Raw genomic sequence first — 26,256 nt, forward strand, 5'->3', positions numbered from 1 at the left:
AGCTGCTTGAATGTTTGAGATTTTTGAGACTTTAAGTAGGACTAACTTTGTAAGTGCTGTTTGTGGTTACACTGACATTTGTAGGTGTATTTTTTTCAAATTGTTTTCATTCCTTGCCCATGTTATGACGAGGTAAAAGTTTATTTCCTGGGCTGATAAACGTGATTGTTCGTTTGTAGCTAATGGAAGAGAAGAATATCCTGGCAGAGCAGCTGCAAGCTGAGACAGAACTATTTGCAGAAGCTGAGGAAATGCGAGCACGTCTGGCAAATAAAAAGCAAGAACTTGAAGAAATCTTGCATGATTTGGAAGCGAGAGTGGAGGAAGAGGAGGAAAGAAACCAGCAGATGCAGAATGAAAAAAAGAAAATGCAACAACATGTTCAGGTGCGTGCACGTGGATGACAGTAACATTTGGAGAGCAGGACGTGCAGTGTAAGATGTTGTGGTGATGGGATCCGGTTTCCATCTGTATTTGTGAGGATGTTAATGTTATACACTTGTATAATTTTGGTACAAGACAGTAATAACTGCAGTAAGTTGGCAAGTCTGGCAGAAACTTGCTTAAAAGCTGCGAGGGGAATGTTAATGAAACCAATCTTGGTTTGTTCAAAATATCAGATCAGTTGCATGACACTGATCTTGTGCTATAAATTCTGTCTTAGGATCCTGCTCCACTAGCTACCTGATGGAGTGGTTCTCTGAAAGCTAGTGATTCCAAATAAACCTGTTGGTGTATAACCTAGTATTGAAAGCGAAGACTGCAGATGCTGGAGATCAGTAGTGTGGTGCTAGGAAAGCACAGTAGGTCGGGCAGCAGACGAGCAGGAAAATTGATGTTTTGGTCATAAGGGTTTACGCCCGAAACGTCGATTCTCCTGCTCCTCCGATGATGCCTGACCTGTTGTGCTTTTCCAGCACCCCACACGTTTTTAAAATAAACTATAATTTTGTTGTGATTTTTTACTTTGTCCGCTCCAGTCCAACACCAGCATCAGCTCGTCACCTGAAAATATATAATATTCAACTAGATTTCCAAAGTAGGGTTAGTATAATTTCAAGTAATCAAATATAAAATAAATATCCTAGCGATATCATGGTTCTCTCAACCACTCCTGTGTATGCCCTGTCTCTAACATCCACCCCTTCACCCACATTTTGTTCCCTTCCTTCTGCCCATCTATCTCTTAATGCTTTAATCTCTGAATTCTTCGCACACATACTTTTCTTACCATCATTCTGAAGTGCATTGAATTCTTGGGAAATATTGAATCTAGCAAAGACTTGACGAGATTTAAAAATGTATTGTGTGTAACTATTGGTTTATCAATTGGTTCCCAAAGTGAGAAATCAGCCATAACCTAAAATCTGTCGTAATCACTAATATTTTCTACTCCCTGCCAGGATCTGGAAGAGCAACTTGATGAAGAAGAAGGAGCCCGGCAGAAACTTCAGCTTGAGAAAGTAACAGCAGAAGCTAAAATTAAGAAAATGGAGGAGGATGTCTTGTTGCTGGAAGATCAGAATTCAAAGTTTGCCAAAGTGAGTTGCCATGTATGGTTAGAGTTGCAACATTTTTTTAAATATGTAACAACTTTTAACACTTCCATTGTCAGAAACTCAAATATCAAAGATTGTTCAATTTATTAGCAACCATAAGCTTTTAAAAATTATTGCACAAATGTTCAGCCAGTTGAGTTGCATTAAATATTTGTGTAGGGCATCACTTTTGATGTCCTTTTCTTTTTCAGTATTCATTACTCCTCAATGTATAATCAATATAAAGGCTTAGTCCACTGAAATTATCACATCCTAATGGTCAATGAAATCCCTTTTTCAAGAGGGTTTTGTAAAATTTAGATACAGTTCAGATAATTAAAGTTTCAATCTGCTTGGTGGCTTTGAAGAACTTTAGCATAACTGACCAGGGTCGCTTATCGAAGGATACTTATTTATTCCAACTCAATTTAATAGAAAATAAGATTAGTGGGAATGGAAGCACAGACTGTTAATGAAGTGTAATTCTAAATGCCTGACTGACCTGGAGAATTGGAAGGTTGTTATGCTGCCTAGTTGGGGGGAGTTGGGGACAGGGAAGAGAGGAAATGACTCTTGCCCAGTACCAGTGGAGGCCTGTCCCCACTTCTGCTGTGCAAGCCTCATGTCTGTCAGTTTGAACTTGACCTACCTTCAGCACCAGCGGTGACCACTCTCTTGGCGCTTCCAGTATATAGAAGTGCTGGTCTTGAATTGGCCTGCAACTCCAAGGTGAAATTCCCTCCTGGAGAGGGATGGAAGAAAGATATATCTGGTTAACTTTTCAGCCACCAGACCTTTTTAAATTAAACTTCAGACAAACTGAATAAGCAGGAATATCTTTTCTCTGGCCCTTGCACTGGAGTGTGTGTAAACTAACACTGGGGACTCTGAAATCATGCCATGCTAGTCCATTAAAGCGTGCACTTTAAAAGAACATTGTTATTTTAAATTAATATACCAAGTAAATGTCACCGTTGTAAGGCAGATCTTTCCTAAGGTTGGGAAAACCTATTCTAAGGAATTATTCTGAATATTTTTGAATATTTTGAAGTTTGGTCAAATACAAAATCTGCAAATTAGCTTATTCCTGTTGTCTATCATGACATGAAAACCAAAACTTCGTTCTCAACAACCAACAATTGAATCTTCCATTCCTTAATATTAATGGAAACTGAAATGAACTGACAAGTGAACAATGGAACCTCTCAAATATTTTACCTGTGGTTATTCATGACTTGAATTCTCCTCTGTGTGTCATAGATTGCACGGAGCTGTTCAGGTTAGTTACTGTACAAAAGAAAAATTAAAGTTGTCAAATTTCAGCAAACAACAAAATAACATCTCATGGTTTGTACTTCGTGACTGTGTTTATTTAGCATGACAATCTCCTCCTAGTAACCTCGTCACAGCCTGTAACTGGTGTTTTCTCATTCTAGAAACATTGACAAAACAAATGCTAAAGACAATATTTCATGTAGCTATCAAAATATATTAATAATATTGAACTCTATTACACTTCTGCTTCCCACAAACTTGTCATTAAAACTCACTTGATTCACTTTTCTTTCCCCCCATTTTAATTCATTGTATGTACTTGGTCTGACTTATGTGAATCCAGATAGACTGTTTCGGAAGGCAGTTAAGAGTCAAACAATCACCTTTTCCTCATTCAAAAGCCGTTAGCTGGCCTTGTTGTTGACACCTTCATTCCATTAATGCATTTATTTCCAAAAAAAACTGCTATAGGTGGTTTTTCCTAGTCCTCTTTTGGTGAGGCTTTAGATTTGACGTAATTGGGTAGGTAGTAATTTATTTTGTAGAATTCATTACTAGCTTTATTCAAAATGTTTCTCAAAACAGGAGAAAAAACTGCTTGAAGACCGGATTTCTGAGTTTACCTCTCAACTGGCAGAGGAGGAGGAAAAGGCAAAGAATTTGAGTAAAGTGAAGAACAAGCAGGAAATGATGATTACAGACTTAGAAGGTGAGGAGACCTTGGTGGAGGGAAAGTGTGCGCCATCAAAAATTTGTTTTTTCCATTTGAATTAGCTTTAGTCAAGGTAGTCATAATGCGCTACATTAGCTTATCCTGGGATAAGCTTGATGCTGGGTCATTAAAATTTTTTTTTAAACGATGATCAGAAATAGGAACTGGAAAATGCAACTAAGTTGATCACTTGCCAAGGGGAAAAAAAAATTAAAGATTCTAATATTTGATACTCATTTCACCATTTTCAGTTCTCCAAAATAGATGCCAGCAGTGATGATGCTGGATGGGGACTGGGGATGGGAAGAGAGAATTTTATTTTACCTCCATGCATGATTGAATTAATCATCCTATTTCAAGGACTTTAGTTCAAGAGTTCCTCAGGGTAGTGTTGACACCCAGCCATCTTGAACTGCTTCACTTAATGACCATTTTCCTCCTTCATAGTTGTATTTATTCACTTCTGGGGTGTAAGTGTTGCTAGCTGGGTCAGCATTTATTGCCCTTCCCTAGTTGCCCTCGAGAAGTAGGAGTTGAGCTGCTGCCTTGAACTGCTGGACTCTACAGGTATACAACAATGCCATCCGGGAGGGCATTCAGGATTTTGAGCTGAAAAATGTGTTGCTGGAAAAGCGCAGCAGGTCAGGCAGCATCCAAGGAGCAGGAGATACGACGTTTCGTGCATAAGCCTTCAGGATTTTGACCCAACAATACTGGAAGATAATGGTCATGGGAATAGAAGGTGCTGTTCAAGGAATCGTGGTGAATTTCTGTTATGCAACTTGTAGATGGTACTCACTGCTGCTGCTGAGTGTCTTTGGTGGAGGGAGTGGATGTTTTCTGATTGTGGTACGAATGAAAAAGGCTGCTGTCAGACTGCGTATTGTTGTAGCTGTACTCATCCAAGCAAGAGGGATGTGGCCGTCATGAGCAAAAAATGTTCAGAAACATTTGTGACTCGGATACTGAAGCAGCCTGTCCATGTGCAGCAATGCCTCAACGATATCTAGACTTCGGCTGATAAGTGGCAAGTAACATTTATGCTACAAGTGCTAGACATTGACCATCTCCAACAAATGAGATTCTGGCCATTGCACCATGGCATTTCTCACTGGCATTACCACCACTGAATCCCCCATTATTGATGGCTTGGGGGTTACCACTGAACAGAAACTGAAGTGTACTAGCCATATCAATGAAGAGCAGGTCAGAAGCTCTGAATTCTGTGGTGAATAACCCCTTGCCTGGCTACCATCTACAAAGCAGAAATCATGAGTTTGATGGAACATTCCCCACTTACCTGGGAGAATATAGCTCCAACAACAGCTTAAAAAGCTTGACACCATCTAGGAGAAAGCAGTCCAGTGAACTTAGCCCTCAGATGCTGCTGGAACTGCTGTGCTCTTCCAGCACCACTAAACCAGAATCTGGTTTCCAGCATCTGCAACTATTTGTTTTTACCTAGTTAACTTAGCCCATCCACCGTCCCTTTTTACTGATACATATTAATGCAGTGAAGAAACACAAGATACACTGCAATAACTGAGCAATGCTTCTTTGACAACACTTTGCAAACCCACAACCACCTCCACCTAGAAGGACAAAGGCATTGATTCATCAGAACAGCATCACCTGCAAGTTACCCCCTCTCCCCATCCTAACCATGGAATTGTATCATTGTTCCTTCGGTGTCACGGAACAAAATCCTGCAACTCCCAAACAAAACTCCATGTCTCTGCATCGTAGCACTGCAGCAGTTTATGAAGGCAATTCACAACAACTAGGACAATTGAAGATGGGCAGTGAATGTTAGTCTAGTACAGTAATATCCCTGTGCCATGTGATGGATTTAAAAATTATGATCTTTTATTACTGTAAACTATTAGGACTGGACATCTTTGACTTTTTTTTAGTGACACTTCTTTCAGATTTTCTCCCTCCTATTCCCTTTGTCATATATTGCCATATTATAGTTGGCAATGTGGTTCCAGGGGCAATATCTACCGTTTTTGAATTGTACAAGGACTGCCCTTTGTTTGAATATTGGGAACTTATTGACAGAGGTCGTCATGATGAAATCTGCACTTGTTCTGAAGCAAGTACCCTTTTCAATAAGAGTTGTCAGCGAGTAATCAGAATTGTGCCACATCTATCTCTTTTTTTTTCTTTCTCCCCAATCATTTAAAGGCATTTGTGATTATGAAAGCTTAAATTGTATTCCCTAATTGGGGTTTCACTTGTTTGTCTTTTAGATGGCAGAAGATTTGATTTTAAAAAATAAAGTTCACATTTCAACAATGCATTTAAAATTCAGAAGACTCTGAAATGGAGTATGAATATTTTTCTAGCCATTCATTTTAACTGTTTCATGCAGAGCGTTTGAAGAAGGAGGAGAAGACCCGGCAAGAGCTGGAGAAATCCAAGAGGAAATTAGATGGTGAAACTACAGATCTCCAAGATCAAATTGCTGAGCTACAGCAACAGATAGAGGAGCTAAAGATTCAGCTTGCAAAGAAAGAGGAGGAACTACAGGCTGCTCTTGCTAGGTCTGAGGCTAAAACAAAAATCTGTTGTCTACTGACAAACTTGTTCCAATATTGGTGGAAAATAGATTTGTGATAACTTGGCATTCTAAGCTTTCAAGGTGTTTTCAACATTCAAATCGGTACTTTCTAAATGGTGCAAACCTAGAATAGTAGTTCCAGAGGAAATGTGTGTGTTGTGGCATGTTCACAAATCATTATCTCTGTGTGCTTTTAATCAGACAAGCTTGTGGAATGCTGGCCTTTTTTCCCCTAGCTGGAGAACTATAATGCAAGGAGGTAGAACTAATGCTGTAGCATTGTTTGAATATACCTGCAGTATTGTGGGGTTCTGGGCCACCACTAAAGGATACTTAGGCCTTAAAAGCAATATAGTGTGAACTGATCAGAATAAAAGATACCAGTGTTAAAATGAGAGCATAAACTATTTGAATTTGTCAAATCATTGTGTGATGTCACCTGATGACCAGCTATTTATGAAAATCCTAGGTGGCATAGCCTAAAAGCTAGAGCCAGATCTTTCAGGAATGTAATTTTAAAAATATTTCTACACGCAAGTAGGTGTTTGATACACTCCTTTCCCCAAATGGTTAACACAAGCCATTGCTAATGTTAGGTTTGTGTGGATTGTTGTGAACTATAGCCTAGTCAATGGTAGCTGGTAAGTTCTGTGGAGGTACAGGCCAAAGGAGCAAATTTGTCAGACTCTGCTTCCGCACAGGAGTATACTTATGTATCCATTGCAGTGATTTTAAATGTTTTTCTTGCAAATCACACTCCAATCAATTGATATAGTTCATTGAAAGTGACTTGAGTTCTGGACCCAGTAGCTGGGTTTGTATTTTAGTTGTGGCTTTTAGAATTGGAGAAGGGTTGTGGGGAGTAGCAAGACAGGGGGTCGGGGTGGGAGAAGGGAGTGAAAAACAAGCAAGAGGAAAAGTACAAAATGAACCATTTGGTCCTGCTGCATTTGTCAATAAGATCTTGGCTGATGTTTGTTTGATTCATTGACTAATGAGAATCATCTGTCACTCTTTTTAAAAACTTAGTGACCCCACTACTTCTATCTTCTGATGCCAACATTAGTTCATTTCAAAAAGCTCAATTTAAAAATAAAGCTATGCTTTCAGTTAGCTTAAGTATCTCAGGAATTGATAAGCAGTGATTGGTACAACATGTTTGTAAGGCCACAAAGGCTGGCATTTGAGAAACTTTACATTTTTAATTACTTGGAGAGATGTCTATAGCCAAGTCATATGTAGATATTCCTCTGGTTTAAATCAAACAAAGAGGTACCATGCTGTAACAAGGAGCGTTGAGAACCCCTTAGAAAGCAGATCCAAAACATTAATGTTTGGGTAATTTAGGTTTGTTTTCCAGAAATATGCATCTTTTTCCAAATGCTGAGGATTTATATTAAGTTATTTTAAATAAATAATTTTGATGTAATGAAATTTTCATTTCCATATTAAACTTCGAGTTTTGGAACAATGTTCCACTTCATTTTATAGTATGGAACTTTTTTAAACTGTTTGTTTGCTCCATGATTGTCAAATCTCGATTGCAATGTTTCCATTCTGCTTGAAACGGTGGCTTGCAGATTGCAGTTGACTAAAAATATTTACTCGCGTAAACTCTACGTAATGTGGTGAATGAACTTGCAAATTCTATGCTGTATTCTTCAATCGCTCTTTCAGAGGAGATGAAGAAAGTGCTCAGAAGAATAACGCTCTCAAGCTAATCCGGGAACTACAGGTCCAGATTTCAGAGTTGCAGGAGGATCTGGAGTCTGAGAAGGGTGCCAGAAATAAAGCTGACAAGCAGAAGAGAGACTTGAGTGAGGAGCTGGAGGCTTTGAAGACTGAACTGGAGGATACATTGGATACCACAGCAGCCCAACAAGAACTAAGGTGAAACCAGCTGTTGGACTAAAGATATGAGTTAACTTGAAACTTGGTTGTACAAAATTTGATTTATACTAAGTTTGTCACAAATTTTACTATTTAAACAGGTTTAAATCTCACTTATGTACGCAATTTAACAAGGTGCTGGTACATTCTCAGATATGAGGTCAATAGAAATGTGCTTTGAAAATCATAATTTGCAAAGTGAATCAATACTTTTTGGAAAAAGTCGTTGAAGTAAATTAATTAATTTTCATTAATTAAGGAACAAACGTGAACAGGAGGTAGCTGAGCTAAAGAAGGCAATTGAAGAGGAGACCAAAGCCCATGAAGTTCAAATCCAGGACATCCGCCAGAGACACAGCACTGCCCTTGAGGAGGTCTCCGAACAGCTTGAACAAGCCAAGAGAGTCAGTAGTTTAAGATTTTTTTAGAAAATTATATTTTGAATTTTTATCATAACATTGAAACCAGCTATGCAAAAAAAAAAGTTGATGCAACTAAGCATTTGGTTTGGATTTAAATTGGCAGACATGGGAATTTGGGGGAAATCAGTGGTCAAATTTATAGAATGTTTCAACAAGTGGTAGTTACCAAGAATTTCTTAAGTCTTAATCTAAGTGGTACAAAATGACTTTAGACGTCCAGTATAATTTGTTGAACAAACCTTTTTTTTTAAACCCAGTCACCATCATGGAGATGTACAGCACGGAACCAGACCCTTAGGTCCAACTTGTCCATGCCGACCAGATAGCCCAACCGAATCTAGTCCCATGTGTCAGCACCTGGCCCAAAACCCTCCAAACCTTTTCCTATTCATATACCCATCCAGATGCCTTTTAAATGTTGTAATCATACCAGCTGCCGCCGCCTCTTCTGGCAGCTCATTCCATATACATACTACACTCTGTGAAAATGTTGCCCCTTTGGGCTCTTTTTAAATCCTTCCCTAAACCTATGCCCTCTAGTTCTGGACTTCCCCATCCCAGCAAAAAGACTGTGTCTATTTATCCTATCCATGCCCCTCATGATTTTATAAACTCTAAGGTCACCCCTTAATCTCTGACACTCCAGGGAAAACAGCCTCCATCTCTTCAGCCTCTCCCTGTAGCTCAAATTCTTCAACCCTGGCAACATCCTTGTAAATCTTTTTTGAACCCTTTCAAGTTTCACAACACCTTTCCGATAGGAAGGAGACCAGAAATGCATGCAATATTTCAACAATGGCCTAAGCAATGTCCTGTACAGCTGCAACATGATCCCTCACCCCCCAAATCCTGTACTCGATAGTCTGACCAAGAAAGGAAAGCATACCAAACACCGCCTTCTATCCTGTGACTCCACTTTTATGGAGCTATAAATCTGCACTCCAAGGTCTCTTTGTTGTAATCTGAGCTAACCACCTTCACTGTCCACTACACACCTAATTTTGGTGTCATTTTCAAACCACCTAACTGTATGCTCGCATCCAAATCATTTGTGTAAATGATGAAAAGTAGCAGACCCAGCACCAATTCCTGTGACACTCCACTGGTCGCAGGCCTCCATTCTGAAAAACAACACTACCACCCTCTACCTTCTACCTTTTTTTTTTTGAGCCAGTTCTGTATCCAAATGGTTAGTTCTCCCTATATTCCATCAGATTTAACCTTGCTAATCAGTCTCCCGTGGGGAATCTTGATCAATATGGACTTCAGTAAGATGTTTTACAAGTCCACTGCTCTGCCTTTATCAATCCTCTGTTACTACTTCAAAAAACTCAATCCAGTTTGTGAAACATGATTTCCCACAGACAAAACCATGTTGACTATCCCTAATCAGTCCTTGTCTTTCCAAATACATGTACATCCTGTCCCTCAGGATTCCCTCCAACTTGCCCAGCACCGGCGTAGGGCTCCCTGGTCTATAGTTCCCTGGCATGTCCTTACTACCTTAAACAGCCTGCAGAGTTTTGTTGTTTAACCTGAACCGTTAATAGTTCTGTAAACTGTTTTTAAACTTAGATGTATATTCATGCCAGTAGTTAACTATTGACTTTTTTTTTGTTTCCTGTTTTATAAACAGCACAAAGCCAATTTAGAAAAGAGCAAACAGAGCTTGGAAAATGATAACAAAGAGTTGGCCTGTGAAGTGAAGAGTTTGCAACACACAAAGGCTGAATCTGAACATAAAAGGAAGAAGCTTGAAGCTCACCTGCAGGAATTTCAGGTCAAATTTGCAGAAAGTGAAAAGGCAAGGTCTGAACTTGCTGATAAAACACACAAGCTTCAGGTAACAAAATGCTACATTTAAAGAAAAAATTGTTAAAGTTTGCACTCCGTGATAAATGTGAGTTTTCTTTTGCTTTGGAACATGTTAAATGCTTGTCACTTTAGACCTCTTATGTAGCTTTGTGAAACATTTAATGGGAAAATGCTCAACAAATTTTCTTGGTGATTTTAATTTTTATCAGCTCTTGATAAATGCATCTGATGTTTTAGTTAACTATTCTGCATCAAACTGCAAAACAAACAACCACCAAAATTGGCAAAGTTGCAGATAGGAGGATTGTTGAAAGATCCAGCAGAGAAATGGTAAATGGAGTTTAGCCCAGATAAATGCAAGGAAAATCAAATTCCGATGCAAATGATACAATAAATGGCAGAACACTTAGGAGCGTTGACAAATAGGATTTGGACATACAGGTCCACAAATCCCTGAAAGTGGCAACAGGTACATAAAGTGGTCTAGAAGGCATATGCAGCATGTTTGAGTTGAGGCATCACACAAGTTGGCAAGTTTGCTACAGTTGTAGCATAACTTTAGGCCACCTTTGAACCTTGTGCAGTAGATTAGATTAGATTACTTAGTGTGGAAACAGGCCCTTTGGCCCAACAAGTCCACACCGACCCGCTGAAGCGCAACCCACCCATACCCCTATGTTTACCCCTTACCTAACACTACGGGCAACTTAGCATGGCCAATTCACCTGACCCACACATCTTTGGACTGTGGGAGGAAACCGGAGCACCCGGAGGAAACCCACGCAGACACGGGGAGAACGTGCAAACTCCACAGAGTCAGTCGCCTGAGTCGGGAATTGACCTGGGTCTCAGGCGCTGTGAGGCAGCAGTGCTAACCACTGTGCCACCGTGCCGCCCACCGAGGATGCAAAGAAGGTTTACCAGGATGTCGTCTGGAAGATTTTGTTATGAGGAGCGGTTGGATAAACTTGGATTGCTGTCACTGGAAAGGCTGAGGCTGGCTGGCGATCTGATAGATCTTCAAACGTGAGGAGCATAGCTAGGGTGGATAGTCAGAGGCTTTTACCCCAGTGTGGGAAAAGTCAGATACAAGATGGCATAGGTTAAAGGTGAGCAGGGGAATGTTTTGGGGAGAAGTGTGGGAAAACTTTATGCAGGGGTTGCACTGCCAATTGGGGTAATGGAAGCAGGCACATTAGCAATTTTTTTTTTAAGGCATATCTTGATAGGCCCATGAACAGGCGGTGAATAGAGGCATAGAACCCAAGAATAGGTGGTAAGTAGCCAGCCTAAATAAGGACTAGGAATTGGCACAGGCTTGTGGGCCAAAGGGCCTGTTCCTCTGCTGTGTTGTATTGTAAACTGTTTTTGTTCTAGTGAAGTGGTATCTTTTATACTTAAATCATCAATCTGGAAATGATGAATGGGTAACCAATGGTAACTCATTAACAAGAAAGCAGTCATTACCAGTTATTTTAGTTATTTGAAATATGAATCAATGTTTAGATTTTCCTGATTTTTTTTTTTATTTAATTGCCATTTTGACAGTTCTAACTAATTACAGAAGATATTTGTGAAATCTCAGTCCTCTTAAGAGGGTATATAATTGTAGAAGCTATTTTTCTGATGAGGAAAACATTGAAAATAAAGTTGGTGATAGGAAGTAGTACTAATGCACTGTCGTTCTTTGAAACGCAAGTGAGATTAGCATAGAAATGATTTTTGTTAAATAAGAACTTTTGAAGATTCTAATAGAGTCTGGAATTCACTTTCTCCATTCTTAGAATGAATTGGACAATGTCTCTGGACTTCTTGAAGAAGCTGAGAAAAAAGCAATTAAGCTGACCAAAGATACTACCAGTTTGGAATCTTCACTCCAGGATACACAGGTATGTGAATTCACAAAAATGAAGTACTTTAATAAAGGACAGTTATTGGGGGGGGGGGGGGGGGGGGTGGGTTGGAAGAAATGGATCAGGATATTGGTATTATGTGAGGAATGGGTGCTTGAGCTAAAGAGTGACTTGATCATATCCATTTGTCAAAGCTCAATTTCAATATCTATTTCAGCTTAGATTCCGTAGAGCAAATCTTTTCAGGCTTTACCAGTTGTCAGTTGCTGATGTGTTCTCCTGTCAAAGTTGGTATTTGCAGCCTTGGGAAGATCTGCATGCTAAGTTTGAAAAGTTGTTTTTTTTATGGCTTTGAGAGATGTTAGCAAATGGTGTTCAAACTGTCTATCTTGGCAATAAATAAGTAAACTAAACTATTCCACTTTCCTTACCACAGCTTGGAAGGGTTTGTTTTAGTCAGCAATAATTTACAGCATTTCACCTTTTTTAATGTATTTTATTAATCCCAAAAATTCGTTATTTGGTTTAGCAACATGAGGCCCAAATGTAATTATTTAAATGTAAATTTTGACAGGAATTACTTCAGGAGGAGACACGGCAGAAATTGAATCTCAGCAGTCGCATACGACAGCTGGAAGAAGAGAAGAACAATCTCCAAGAACAACAGGAAGAGGAGGAAGAAGCAAAGAAGAATCTTGAAAAGCAGCTAGCTGCTCTGCAAATGCAGGTTTGGCATTGGACTGCAGAGTTACAGCTCCAGTTGTAATTATTGGGCCAGAATCCATTTTATTGTGGATGACTAAATATCTATGATTAGAATTAAATTCACCTTTCAAACTTGGAACTGAATTGACTTGAATCAATATATTCCAATTACTTTAATCCTAATTACTTTTTAACCATAGAATTGCAATATTATTGAATGGTACTGACCAATCTTCTCGCCGTATTCAGTGACAAATTTGCACAGTAACACACTGGTATTCACTGAGCAAATTTTGTTAAAAACCATTATTTCAAGAGTATAATATTAATATGATCTATGCTTTAACATTCAGGTAAAGTAGCAAAAAATGTTGTACTGCTGTTGTGAAATAGTTTTGAGATATCTCATTTTTTTTAAATTAGAATTTTATTCATTGGTGTTTGATTTTGTAGTCAATTGTATAACCTGTGTGTAATTTAGCTGGTTGATGCAAAGAAGAAGGTGGATGAGGATGTGGGGATCATCGATGGCCTGGAGGAGGCTAAAAGAAAACTTCAAAAGGATATGGAAGCCCTCAACCAGCGCTTTGAGGAGAAATCAGTGGCTTATGATAAAATGGAGAAGACCAAGAACCGCCTTCAACAGGAACTGGATGATCTGTTGGTAGATCTGGACCATCAACGGCAAATAGTTTCCAACCTTGAGAAGAAGCAGAAGAAATTTGATCAGGTATGTGTCTTTTCACTAGATTTACTGAAGTGCTAGTAAATGTGTTTTTAAAAACTACACATTGCAGCAATTCAAGCTTTACAGTTTTGAAAAACTGCAGCAGAATTTGTTAATTATCTATTTCTATTGGCACCGAAGGGGACTATGTAGCTTAGCTTTGTGAATTTGTGCAAGTTTCTTCTTTCTTGAGATTGCTGGATTGAAAAGTGTAATAGCACAGTCCAGTTTGAAATATCATTCATGGAATTTTGAATTTGAATTTTGTAGAAGGACAGCCTTTGTAATTATGGGGTTCGTATATTAAATGGCCTCCAATTGTATAAACTATTGTCTGTGGCAACCTATCCTTGGCTGGAAATTAACTTTACTCTTTGTCAGATGCTGGCTGAGGAAAAGAGCATTTCTGCCCGCTTTGCTGAGGAAAGGGACAGAGCTGAGGCTGAAGCCAGAGAAAAGGAGACAAAGACTCTATCATTAACACGATCTCTAGATGAAGCTCTTGAAGCTAAAGAAGAATTGGAAAGACAAAACAAGCAACTCCGTGCTGAAATGGAGGACCTAATGAGCTCCAAAGATGATGTAGGCAAGAATGTAAGTTGACTCCTTAAAGTATTTTATTTGGTATAACCTCTTATTTAATCTAGAGCTGATTTAATGGCTGAGACTTAGATTTGTGCAGTAACCAGTGTTTGAGCTTTTATATTGTGGAATTTATTTAGATGTAAATTTCTATTCTGTAGCAGTCCTCTTTGCAGTACTTGGTATTTGATTAGTCATTTGCATAAATTAATCACATTAAGGATTTTAAAAGCTTTTAAAAGACTTGGCATTAAACAATCTGTACGCAGTTGTGTAGACCTAAGTAATTCAGGATGCAGCTAAAAAAATGTTGATGAGCAACGACCTATTAGTCCGAATTATTGCAAACAAATGTCAGTTGTAAAGCTAATGAATCGAATCGAAACGTGATCGAGCAAAACCTTCATCCATTTGTGGAATGCGGGCTTCACTGGCTGGGCTGTTAATTATTGCTCATCGCTAGGAGATATTGAGGACTGCAGACGGCGGAGATCAAAGTGTGGCCCTGGAAAAGCGCAGCATCAGGGGAGCAAGGGAGTGGCCATTTCGGGCTTAAGCCCTTCATCAGGGAAGGGACTGAAATAAATAGGAGGGTGAGGTAGGTCAGTGGGGAGTGTGGAGTGGAGAGGTGGGAAGGAAGATGGACAGGTCAAGGGGCATTGCCAAGTTGGAAGGCTGGATCTGGGATGAGGTGGGTGAGGAGAGATTTGGAATCAGACTTTATGTTGATGCTGTGTGATTGAAGAGTCCTAAGGCAGAAGGTGTGTGGCATTCGTCCACCAGTTGGCAGGTGGCTTGGATTTGGCAGTGGAGGTGGCCCAAGCCTTGCATATCCTTGGCATAGTTGGATAGGGAGTTGAAATGGTAAACCTCCCCCCCCCCCCCCCCCCCCCCCAAGCAGTGGGCTTGTTGGATGCATGTGTCCCAGAGATTTTCCTGATATGTTCTGCCGCCTGTCTCCCATAGAGGGCAAAAGACACAGTGGATAAGGTGTTTGTGCAGGAAGATCTCTGCCAGATGTGAAAAGATCCTATTGTCCACCTCCACTTGTGAAGGAGATGGTGAGTTGCCCCCTTGAACCACTGCAGCCCTTGGGGTATAGGCACACCCATGCTGCTCAAGGGGATCTACCAAAATCAAGAATGTCCATTTAATTGGACACTGTCTAAATGGAGTCAGGGTTTTACTTTGTATTGAGATTACAGAACAGTTTACTGTTTGACCTTAGTCTGAGGTCTTTCCATAAAAATTGAATATTGTTTCAAATTTGTTTGAATACCAAACGATGATACAGCAGCCATATCAGCAGCTGCCTTCTGCCTGTGAGCATTACAGCAATAGGAGCACTAAACCCCTCCATTTGTGGTATGCGTGCCGAAACATGAATCGTTGTTTTCCAGGGTAAGCCCTGCCTGAATGTGGAGAACACAGGAAGGAAATAGAGCACTTTTTTATGAATATGTAAAATACAATCTGAAATCTGTTTCAAATTTTTTATGATGTTATGGGATTGCTTTGTTGGGTGGACAATAAGGTTTTCTATTTGTTTTCTCTACTTGTTTCTTTCTCTATTTAATTGAGAAGGCTATTTAAGATATTCTGGTCCATTTTTAAACTTGACTTAGCGTCAAGTCAAATTTTCATCTTGCAAAGGGAGAAGTATATCCATCTCAAGACCAGAAGGTTCAAATCCCATCTACCCTGATGGTGTCTAACATCTATCTGTACAGGTAGATTGTATAGACATTTTAATGTTGCAGCTCTGACAATTAACAGCCAATTTATAACTTTGGCATACAGATACCTGCAATGGCAAGTCAAGCATTTCCCCTGTTTAGGGGAAAACTAAAGCCTCTTGGTAGATCAACTTTGACTGTAGATAAGCAGGAAATTCACCATTCAGGCGCAGTTCCTGATTGCTGCTGTTTTGAATGATAGGTGCACGAACTGGAAAAATCTAAACGAGCCCTTGAGCAGCAAGTGGAAGAGATGAGGACTCAGCTTGAAGAACTGGAGGATGAGCTGCAGGCCACTGAAGATGCCAAGCTGCGTTTGGAGGTTAATATGCAGGCCATGAAGGCCCAGTTTGAGAGAGACCTGCAGGCCAGGGATGAGCAGAATGAAGAAAAGAAGAGAATGTTGGTTAAACAGGTAAATAGTTAATCCAATCATCTATCACTTCCCTTGCAGATAGAAGGGAATTGGGAGATGTACTATATTTGAATTTTCAAAAAGTACTTTATGATGCAAAATGAAAGGCTTTTACAAAAGTATTCACAAAACAAATCTATAAGTAGATCTTTTCCTGTTTGGTAAGATGTAATGGTGTGCTAAAGAATCTGTTCAAAGACTTTTTTGTAATTTAGTTAAATGACTGGGATGGAGGGTCCAAAGAATTGCTAAATTGGCCAACACAGATTGGAATGTAAATTGCTGGAAATCTGGAATAACCACACAGCATGCTGGAGAAACTCTGCTCTGGCAGTGACTGGAGTGAAACAGACTGAAGGGTGTTTGGAACATAGCTGCTTTGTTATCCAGCTTGGAGGCAAAGGAGGAGCAAGAGGATAGATTGACTGAATGTGAAACCGAGCTGAAAATGTGTTGCTGGTTAAAGCACAGCAGGTTAGGCAGCATCCAAGGAACAGGAAATTCGACGTTTCAGGCCAGAGCCCTTCTTCAGGAATCTACTGACTGAATGTGAAAGACCAGGATAATGGAGGAAGTCAAAGGGCCACTTCTTTCCATTTTGCACCTTTTTCTAATTTACATGCGTTTTACATTTTAAGTCCAAAGTAAACAAGACACCAACTGACCCAACTTGTTCATGCTGAGCAGACATCCCAGCCTGACCTAGTCCCACTTACCAGCATTTGGCACATATCCCTCTAAACCCTTCGGTCCTGTCCTTCCTATTCATATACCCATCCAGATGTCTTTTTAAATGTTATAATTATATCCATCTTACCACATTCTCTAGCAGCTTGTTCCATACACACTGCACCCTCTGGGGAAAAGAAATTACCCCTGAGATTGTCTTTTAAATCTTACCCCCTCACCTTTTAAAACTGTTGTCTAGTTTTGGACTTGTCTACTGGGGTGGGTGGGGGGAGGTGGGGGGGAGGAAAGAGGGGGGAAAGAAGAGACAAACTCTTGCCCTATTCACTCCACCCATGCCCTTTTATGATTTCATACACTTCCATGAGGTCACTCTGCCTCTGATGCTCCAGGGAAGAACGCTGGAGCCTATTCAGCCTCTCCTGTAAATAACTCTGTATAAATCTGACAACACTGTGGGGGAGAGAATGTAAGGAAGATGGCCAACAGGCATAATGTAATCAGCTTTTGAAGTTATTGAATTCAGTATTGAGACCTTGGCTGTGAAGTTTCTAAGCAGAAAATAGGATGTTGTTCCTTGCATTGTGCTTCGTGGGAATGTTTTGTATCAAGCTCCAGACCGAGATTAGTATGGAAGCAAGGTAGTTTACTGAAATGCTAAGTGACTGGGAGGCCAGGGTCTTTCCTGCAAGCAGAACAAAGTTATTCTGTAAAGCGGTCACCGAGGCTGTTTGATCTTGCTGATGTAAAGGAGACCACGTTGTGAGTGACAAATCAGTTTTGAAAGTGGTTCAGGTGAAATGTTGGTTAACCTGGAAATGGGTTTGGGGCCATGGAGAATGAAGAAGGAAGGAGATAAATGGGCAAGTGTTACCCCTTCAACTACATGGCAAGATACTTTAGGGGGAATGAGAAAGCATTAGCTCTCCTGAGGGAGTGAACTAGGGTATCATGGAGGAAGAGTCTCTGGAATTCTGATGGGAGGATATTTTGTGGCACCCTGCTGGAGATGGCAAAAATGGCGTATTCTTTTCGAAAGGGGAGACTGGCGAAAAGTGAGGGCACATTGCTCTCCCACCTATCCCTCTGGGAGGGGGAGAGGACGGATGCACAAGATGGATCAGATATGGCTGGAGTTTTTCCAAGAAACCGGGTTTGTGGTGGTATAGGTGAAGAAACTATTGGAGTCTGCAGACAACCAATCATCAGAAATGGAAACTGAAGTCAAGGAACTGAGGGAGGAGTCAGGTGGACCAGGTAGAAGTGAGCAATGAATAGATTTATTTTAGGATCGACTGAGTTTGTCATGAACTGGTGCAATTGATTAGTATGTGTCATGAGTCCCAGATGTCAAAAAGCTGTGAAGTAATTGTCATATTGTATGACATGAAATGTCTTAATTTATGTAGGTTCGTGAACTAGAAGCTGAGCTAGAAGATGAAAGGAAGCAGCGAGCACAGGCAGTTGCTGGGAGGAAGAAACTGGAGATGGATCTGAAAGATCTGGAGGCACAGATTGAAGCAGCTAACAAGAACCGGGATGAGGCAATCAAACAACTCCGCAGACTTCAGGTAACCCTCCGATTCGGAGAACTTTTCACTTACCTTGTTAATGGGCAAAGCTATATTTATTTCTAACAAGAGTAAGCATTTCTAACACTATTAATACATGAGGCTGCAGTAATTCAAAAGGCAAATAAATTATACCACAGGTGATTCTAAAAGCACCAACTGAATTGAGCACCGCAAGATCCCACAAAATGTTTTGAACTGATCTGCATTTTCTTCTGTGGGATGCTTGAAGAATGTTATGCAGGAAACTTCCTGCCCATCTCTCTACATAAAATACTGTGGGCTATCTTAATATTCACTGCAACCAGATCCTATGAGCTGAGAATTTAACGTTTCATCTGAGGTAGCATTTTCTCAAAAGCGCACTGAGCTATCTGTGTTTGTTACATGCCCGAGGTCTCTAATGAACCTCAGATTGCAGCTTTTTGCACTCTCACACTATTGTACCCAAGTGGAATGGTACTCAGTCATTCTTTGAATTTCATAACTCAAAGTACAGAGAAATCTCTCTTTTCCCACAATATCATTGTGAAATAAGAAAACCAGAAATGGGATCCAAGGCACATTTGCACCAATAGCCCAGGGAGATATTGGTAATTGATAGTTATAATATCTTCAGCTATAATGGCTGGGTAACATTTGCAGTATAAGAGTAATCCTTTTCCTTAAAACCTTCTCAGGCGCAGATGAAAGATTACCAGCGAGAGCTGGAAGAGGCTCGTGTTTCCAGAGATGAGATCTTTGCTCAGTCAAAAGAAAATGAAAAGAAGCTGAAAGGTCTGGAGGCAGAAATTCTACAACTCCACGAGGTTTGTTGGTACAATCCATCATATGGTATATACAACCAACTTGTCAGTCATCGCTGGCACCAGGGAATTGTTGATGCTAATGTCTGTCTAGTGTTTCCAGGACCACACCTACAGATGTACATCTCTAACGTTCACCTAGTGCAGCTCAAGTTACAACCACCACATTGTACGTAGAAAGTTTCTCCATTTGAGAGAACCGTACAAATGGATGAGCTCAGGGTTTGATGACTGTTTAAAGATAAGCTGTAAGTTTGCTTAAGTCGTCTGAAACCTTGAGGGGAACGTACAAAATTTTGAAGAGGCCAGTTTGGGGTAAGCCAGGTTTCTTCAGAGGGAGATGCAGAGAATAAGAACAAAAGTCTGCATGTGTAACAGATTATCTTACACCACTTTGGTCAAGTGAGCTTATTTTTGCCCAGCAGTTGTCTCCATTGGTGTTTATAGAGCGGAATAATAATTGTTTTTTATTCAGCTCTGTTTTAATTGGCCAAAACTAAAATTAGACTAATTCCATTTGTCAATTTGTCAGCAGTTGAATATTCACGAATATTGACTTGAAATTTGGAAATGGAGATAGTTTGTCAATAACTAGGAGTAGAAAGAATCATTAAGACATAAAATTGCAAAATCTTCATTAGGTTGAGCAGATGAAACTGGCTGTTAGCTTTCTATGCAGCTAAGTGTGAGGCCAGTAAATTTTTTAAGTGGTGGTAGTGATGCCTTGCCAATAAATTGCTAAAATGTAATACTTGGGTACAAAAAATTGGCTAATATTCAGCCTTTCTAATATCAATGTAAAGAGGAGGTAGTTTTCAACAACGAGACAAAACCCAAGTTAGACAATAGCAGGGTGATGTATGGTTCTGGGCAGTGTATCTTGGAAAAAGTGCTGTACATTTGCACCATGAAACCAGGGTTTCCATTGGGTTACAAGGAGAGATTGCATGAACTAGAATTGTATTCTGACTTGTACAATTTGGGGATTTTTGCTTGAGATTTTTAGGATTTTGAATTTTTCATTGCTGAGCCTGAGGAATGGTCCTTCTAGGACAAGGAGATGCAGTCATTAAAATGTGAGCCAGGCCATTTGGGAAAATAGTTGGACAATACTTCTACATGCAAAAGGATGGTAAAAACATGCAAAGCAGGAAATACTAACTCCATTTTATATCTAAGTTCACTAATTTGTCTGTGAAGTAGAATGCAGAATATGGAGCCTGGATGGGTGTAGCCTTGATGGAGATTATCTATCGACCACGACATTGAATGTTGAAATAGTGTCAAGTGCCTACTCATTTCTATGTTGCATAATTAAAAATAAACAATTTTGAGAAAATTATAGCTTTGAATACTACAGTTCATGTGCAGTCCATAATCTGGGTTGACCACAACATTGTATTCCTGTTAATAAGGAGGTTCATGGTTATGTTTTAATGGGACTGTAGCACGGTCAACTCCCTGAAATAGCTTTATTTATTCAGAGTACTTTTCCGGTCAGTGTAATGACTGATTAGCACGGATTAGCTTGACTTGATACAAACTCTGTGTTGCTTTGAAGGAACTGGCTGCGTCGGAGCGGGCCCGTCGCCATGCAGAACAGGAACGTGATGAGCTGGCAGATGAAATTGCAAACAGCACATCTGGAAAGTAAGGAAGAATGGCATAGATCCATAGCTGCAGAATTTATTACTGAGACATGTTTATTTAAAACTCTTATCAAATTGAGTCCCAAGTTTAAATCTAAATGAAATTCATGTTTTGCCAACAACAATACAGACTAGAGTTGATTTGTATCTTGAGCGTTCACAACTGGCTGAACTGTATAAACATCGTTAATGCTGGGCATTCAGTCCTGAGCAGTAAAGGACTTTAATGTCCAAAGTGCCAGGCTATTGCTTGAAGGTTCTTCAGTTTTAAGTTGTTCTGGATACTTGGCAAGTTACTAACAGTGCCTTCGGTTAACTCGTATCTGCAATTTATTAATGGTCATGTTTCACTCCAAGGTCAGTTAGTCTTCCCCCAAATCTTTTCTTTTTTCTCTTGTGATGTATTTTCACTGCTACCACCACTACTAGTCTGAGTAGGCACACTCTCTTTCTTTTGGTGTTCCCTTTTGTAAGTCCTGGAAGGACTTTAAGTTCCAGCAGCTTATTTGACTTGGCAGTATTTCAGTTTAGTTTGCTTTGGTCCTTGGTCCATGTTCAGACACTTTTCAGTCAAGGTCATGAAACTCTAATCGCAGTATAAATCCTGAATTCAAAAACCTATTGTAAAAATCACATGCAAACATCTCTTTGGGGGGAGAGTGAAGTGTTCTCCATGCTACACTGTTCTGCCAAGATCTGTTGAATGAAGGATATGCCAGTGTGTATGAAAATGACATCCCATTGCAGATAAGCAGTTTCGTATCCTCCAGCTAGATATCATTGTATCACTTTCTCCTGTTGGATAGAAGCTAGGGGTTGTGACTTTTCAGAATGGCACTAGCAATCAAGTCTAATATGACAGTCATGTGAAAAGTAAGTTAAAGCAGGCAGCATCAAACAGTTGAGAATCCCACCCCGCTGCATTGACGATGGAAGTGAGTAAAAGAAGTTTTCCACCTATTTACCTTGTGTGCATTTTGTACTCTGACTGCCCATTGGCTAATGTAAAGTTGCCTTAAGGAGAAATGTTTGTACGTTAAACATGCCTGTCAGGGTTTACTTGTCGCACACATCTGTGAACCTTCATTCTTGTGATTTTCGTTATTTTTTACTTTATTTTACAAGTGGTACATAGAGGAAAGTTGGGCTTTAACTTCTCTATATGAATGCTCCATTGTCATTTACTTTGGCAAACACCATTTGAAATGTGGAGAATGCAGAATCTGAGATTTCCTTGCTTTGAATCTTCATTCTTTGAGTTTCATTTACATTTCGTAACAAGCACTTATTAATCTGAGCATGGGTTAAACTAGAGCAGATGAGCCCATATATTGCTGCAAATGCTTTGGGCAGGTGAAGATTGTGGTGTTAACTTAGGGCAGTGACATTGGTATGAAGTCAGTTATTTAACTTAAGCTGTCATATTTCTACAATTTTTCTGATGCAGGTGGAACATAAAATGCTGTACTAATTTTTTCTTTGAAAGAACTTTTTAACAACCTGGGTGATATTTTGCTGGCATGAAATCAACCTACCTCCTAAATCACATCCCTTCTAATTTTACTTTGTGCATACATGCTCATTTCATGCTGTACATGTTTTTTTGGCTGGTGCCTTGTCTGTTAGTATGTTCTGGTTATCTGCACATCACAGGTTCCTGCTGCCCTGTATATCATTTAGATGTCTCAACCTCCAAAATCGACTCAGTCTGATTTTATCTGGTTCCAGTGAATGGAACATCTGGATGAACAAATCCTCCTTTTTAAAGACTCTGTCTGATTCCTCAGATCTGCATTATTGGATGAGAAACGTCGCCTAGAAGCTCGTATTGCCCAGCTAGAAGAAGAACTTGAAGAGGAACAGAGCAACATGGAGCTCCTGAATGATCGTTTCCGTAAAACTACAATGCAGGTTTGATTTTTTCACTGTTCAAAGTTAATCCTACTGTGCTCGGCCTGACTGAGAATTTTCCCACTGGGCACACTAGTAATATATAATCCATTTTAGTTTTGAGTATATTGACTCTTTGGCACACTTTGTATTTGTTTCTTAGAGTTGTGATAAACTTGCATAATATTTACTAAGCTGATTGATAATGAAATGTATAATCCAATAAATAAACTCGGTATATGCCCAAAGTTGTTGCATCAATGTAGTGGCTGCAGTTTCTCAAGAAACCAGAGAGCTGCTTGTCAATTAATTCCCATCAGTAAAGTTTCTCATTTAGACTAGCTTAGTATTCCTGTAGAGAGACTGTGAAATACCTTATGTTGCATCATCAACTTGTGCTGCTATGAAGCTGGATACACTTACAATAAATTTTCACTTTTAATGTATAGCACAGAATTGCTGTACAGCCACCAAAGCACACCATGCCTTGTCAGGAATTGCTTTGGTCTGCGCATAGTTCTGGGACTTGGCTGGTTTCTGCCACTTTGAGCAGTATGAACCTCCAACTCTTAAGAGAATTCTCTTCACCACCTGGGAAATAGCTTTAGGGATTATTTGAAAAATAAAACGGAGATCCAGTGCAAGGATTGTGATTGGCAAGATCAGATTTTTACGTCAATGAAGTGCTGACTTTATTAATGCCCTGCAGCAAATATTAAGCTAATTTAATGTAGCCCCAGTATTCCTTTGGCCTTTCCCTAGCTTAAGTTCAATGTACTAACTACAACTCCGACTCCATCTCCTTACAAACCCACTACCAAACTCCCCATTTTCCTTTCTCTGGGCTGGATTCTTATTCCATATACTAAAAGGGGAAAACCCAAGAGAACAAGAAGCCGTCTGTCTTTCATAAAATCTAGAATTTCACCTTTTACGACTAATCTTGTAAAATGGTTTTGGTCTGCCTGAAGTTGATTGGTATGTTGCAATTCTACTTGGTTTAGCTGGGGGCAGGGTAAGCATTTCCAGAGTCTTTCCTTGAGCAGTGATCAAGTGGAGTGTTTTGTGTAAGAACTAGGTTCATTGAATTGCATTTGCCTTCTCTAACCCATTCTATTCTGTATTGAGTTAGCCTCTCACTTCCAGTAAACAGAGCAGCCATTTGCAAGTCAGAGCTTCACTTTTTGGTGTGCGTGTGTGGGGTTTACGTTAACCAAGATATTGCACACCAAACCGTATGTAGATACTTTTTTTGCGAAATTAAAGTTTTGGAAGTCCTTTACTGCAAGTGTTCTGATTTATTTCCTTATACTTTTTGGATCTTAATATCTGTATTTTCTCATTAAATGATACAATAGTGCATTGTTTGACTAGCTGCCTTTTAAAATTTATAGAAGAAATTTGATTCATTCATTTCCATGAAGGATGCATAGCACTATAGCATTTGCAATAACAGATTTGATGCTGTCCACTATATTTATGTAGTTCCACTGTCTGACCATATGTTTTCATTGATGTATTAAATCAGTGACCAAGGAAATATCAACTAATTACATTGGGTCATAGCTAAAGCCAAAGTATTGGAGAAGCATTTAGCAAAGTCTGAGATTTCCAACTCTTTACCCATTTTTGTTCTGCTTCAACTTCCTTGCAAGGTTGAAACTCTGAACTCTGAGCTTGCTAGCGAACGCAGTGCTGGACAGAAGAGTGAAAATGCACGGCAACAACTTGAACGACAAAATAAAGAACTCAAAGCCAAGCTCCAAGAACTGGAGGGATCAGTCAAGTCAAAATTCAAGTCAACAATTTCTGCACTGGAGGCCAAGATAGCGCAGTTGGAGGAACAACTTGAACAGGAAGCCAAGTAAAATCATTGTGCATTGTATTTTGTGCGCGGACACACATGGCACTTTATGCTTGGTTCCTGCCAGTTTCATATTAATTTTCATTTTAATAATGAGTAATTTGGTCCAGAAAAATCTTGTAACTGAGAGCTAGTTCCCAGATACCTCCCAGGGCTTGCTTCCATAATCTTGCATTTGGATTGTAAATTGCATTCTTATTGCTTCAAATTTATTCTTGTTCTCATCTATTGGCTGGGATGGTCTTGTTTAAATGAGCTGCAGTTTTGTGAAGGGAATTATTATAAAGTTTCCTTTATCCATCCCGGAGGGTGGGCTAGAAAAATCTTTTCAGCAATAATTGCTAATTGGATGTTTAAAATTTTAATCTTCGATTAAGATAATTAATGTTCACGCAGCTTGTGATAGCTTCTTATTGGAGCTCTAGCTTTCCCATATGTTAGCAGTGGCCATTGATAAAGGATGGTGAGAGAGGTTACAAAGTTTACAATAGGTATGTACAGCAGAACTGTGATGCCAAATGATTACTTTATGCAGATCTATTTTATCTTTGGTAGCTAATTGACACTTTAATTGAAATGTTGCATTTAAACTATTTCAAACAAAAGGGATTTACAAGGATGATGCCAGGGTCAGCGGACTTGAGCTATAGGTAGAGATTGGGGCTGTTTTTTCTTGTCAGAGGCTGAGGGGTGACCTTTATGGGAGGTTTATAAAACCATGAAGGGCATGGATAGGTTAAATAGCCGTGCTGTGTATCTGACACCTTGACAAGTGATTTTTCAATATAGTCAAGAAATCTGTGCAACTGGTGCCAGAAATTTGATTTTAATCTCCAGTGTAACAATGTAACATCCTGTTCAGTACATGTTGTCTATACATTATAATTTGAGATTGTAGATGCATAGCTGTAAAAATAACATTGGATGATTCATCAATCAAACTTATTGCACTTTTCATTGGCCATTTCACAATACTGTTAATGTCATTGTCATCAGTGTGTTCTTCAGAAAATTGACTAATCTGAAGAATTTTCGAAAATGCCAAAATTCTTGAAGCCCATTTTTAGAGCACTTGATATTGTTGATTTCATTGGTGTTGGTAACAGTATTGATTTTAGGTTTTTTGAATACCTCAATTTTTAAGAAAATCTAATTTGAATCTTATTGTAGAATTTATTTTTGTTTTAGTAAATACTTCTCCTTGAACATGTCCAATTTACTGTTAGTCAAATTCTGACTAATTCTGTCATTAATAATCTGTTCTGAAAACAGTTCAATATTCAAAGCTGAACAATATGCCACTGAACTTGTACAGATTTGCTACTTTTGTTGAGTATCTTTTATGACTTGTATGAGCATTTATTATATGAAGGTCTGAACAGGTTAGGTACCACACTTGCTAGAACATGGTGCATGCAATTCTATGCGAATGTGTATCATACTTAAAACGTATATTGGTTATCACAAATATTTGGGATAATCTTTAAATTGAACTGCCAATATTTTGGACCAGTAGCTGAATTTTAGGCAGTCACTTGGTGATATAGAACTTGAGT

At 39.4% G+C, this 26,256-nt stretch overlaps 1 protein-coding gene across 2 annotated transcripts in view; it reads left to right on the top strand.

Annotated features, from left to right (window-relative positions):
• Positions 1-26,256, top strand: part of LOC132827645 (myosin-10) — a 149,898-nt gene that overhangs the window by 115,043 nt on the left and 8,599 nt on the right. For both annotated transcript variants that reach the window (XM_060844231.1, XM_060844232.1), the window contains 17 exons: positions 180-386; positions 1,404-1,541; positions 3,399-3,522; positions 5,900-6,071; positions 7,766-7,978; positions 8,238-8,382; positions 10,037-10,243; positions 12,000-12,104; positions 12,643-12,795; positions 13,255-13,503; positions 13,882-14,094; positions 16,021-16,233; positions 18,330-18,491; positions 19,172-19,300; positions 20,859-20,947; positions 22,734-22,857; positions 24,492-24,700. In XM_060844231.1, coding sequence (XP_060700214.1) covers positions 180-386; positions 1,404-1,541; positions 3,399-3,522; positions 5,900-6,071; positions 7,766-7,978; positions 8,238-8,382; positions 10,037-10,243; positions 12,000-12,104; positions 12,643-12,795; positions 13,255-13,503; positions 13,882-14,094; positions 16,021-16,233; positions 18,330-18,491; positions 19,172-19,300; positions 20,859-20,947; positions 22,734-22,857; positions 24,492-24,700 — 2,852 coding nt within the window. The remainder of the gene's footprint in view (positions 1-179; positions 387-1,403; positions 1,542-3,398; positions 3,523-5,899; positions 6,072-7,765; positions 7,979-8,237; positions 8,383-10,036; positions 10,244-11,999; positions 12,105-12,642; positions 12,796-13,254; positions 13,504-13,881; positions 14,095-16,020; positions 16,234-18,329; positions 18,492-19,171; positions 19,301-20,858; positions 20,948-22,733; positions 22,858-24,491; positions 24,701-26,256) is intronic.

This window comes from Hemiscyllium ocellatum, chromosome 25 (assembly GCF_020745735.1).
Source record: "Hemiscyllium ocellatum isolate sHemOce1 chromosome 25, sHemOce1.pat.X.cur, whole genome shotgun sequence".
Lineage (NCBI taxonomy): Eukaryota > Metazoa > Chordata > Chondrichthyes > Orectolobiformes > Hemiscylliidae > Hemiscyllium > Hemiscyllium ocellatum.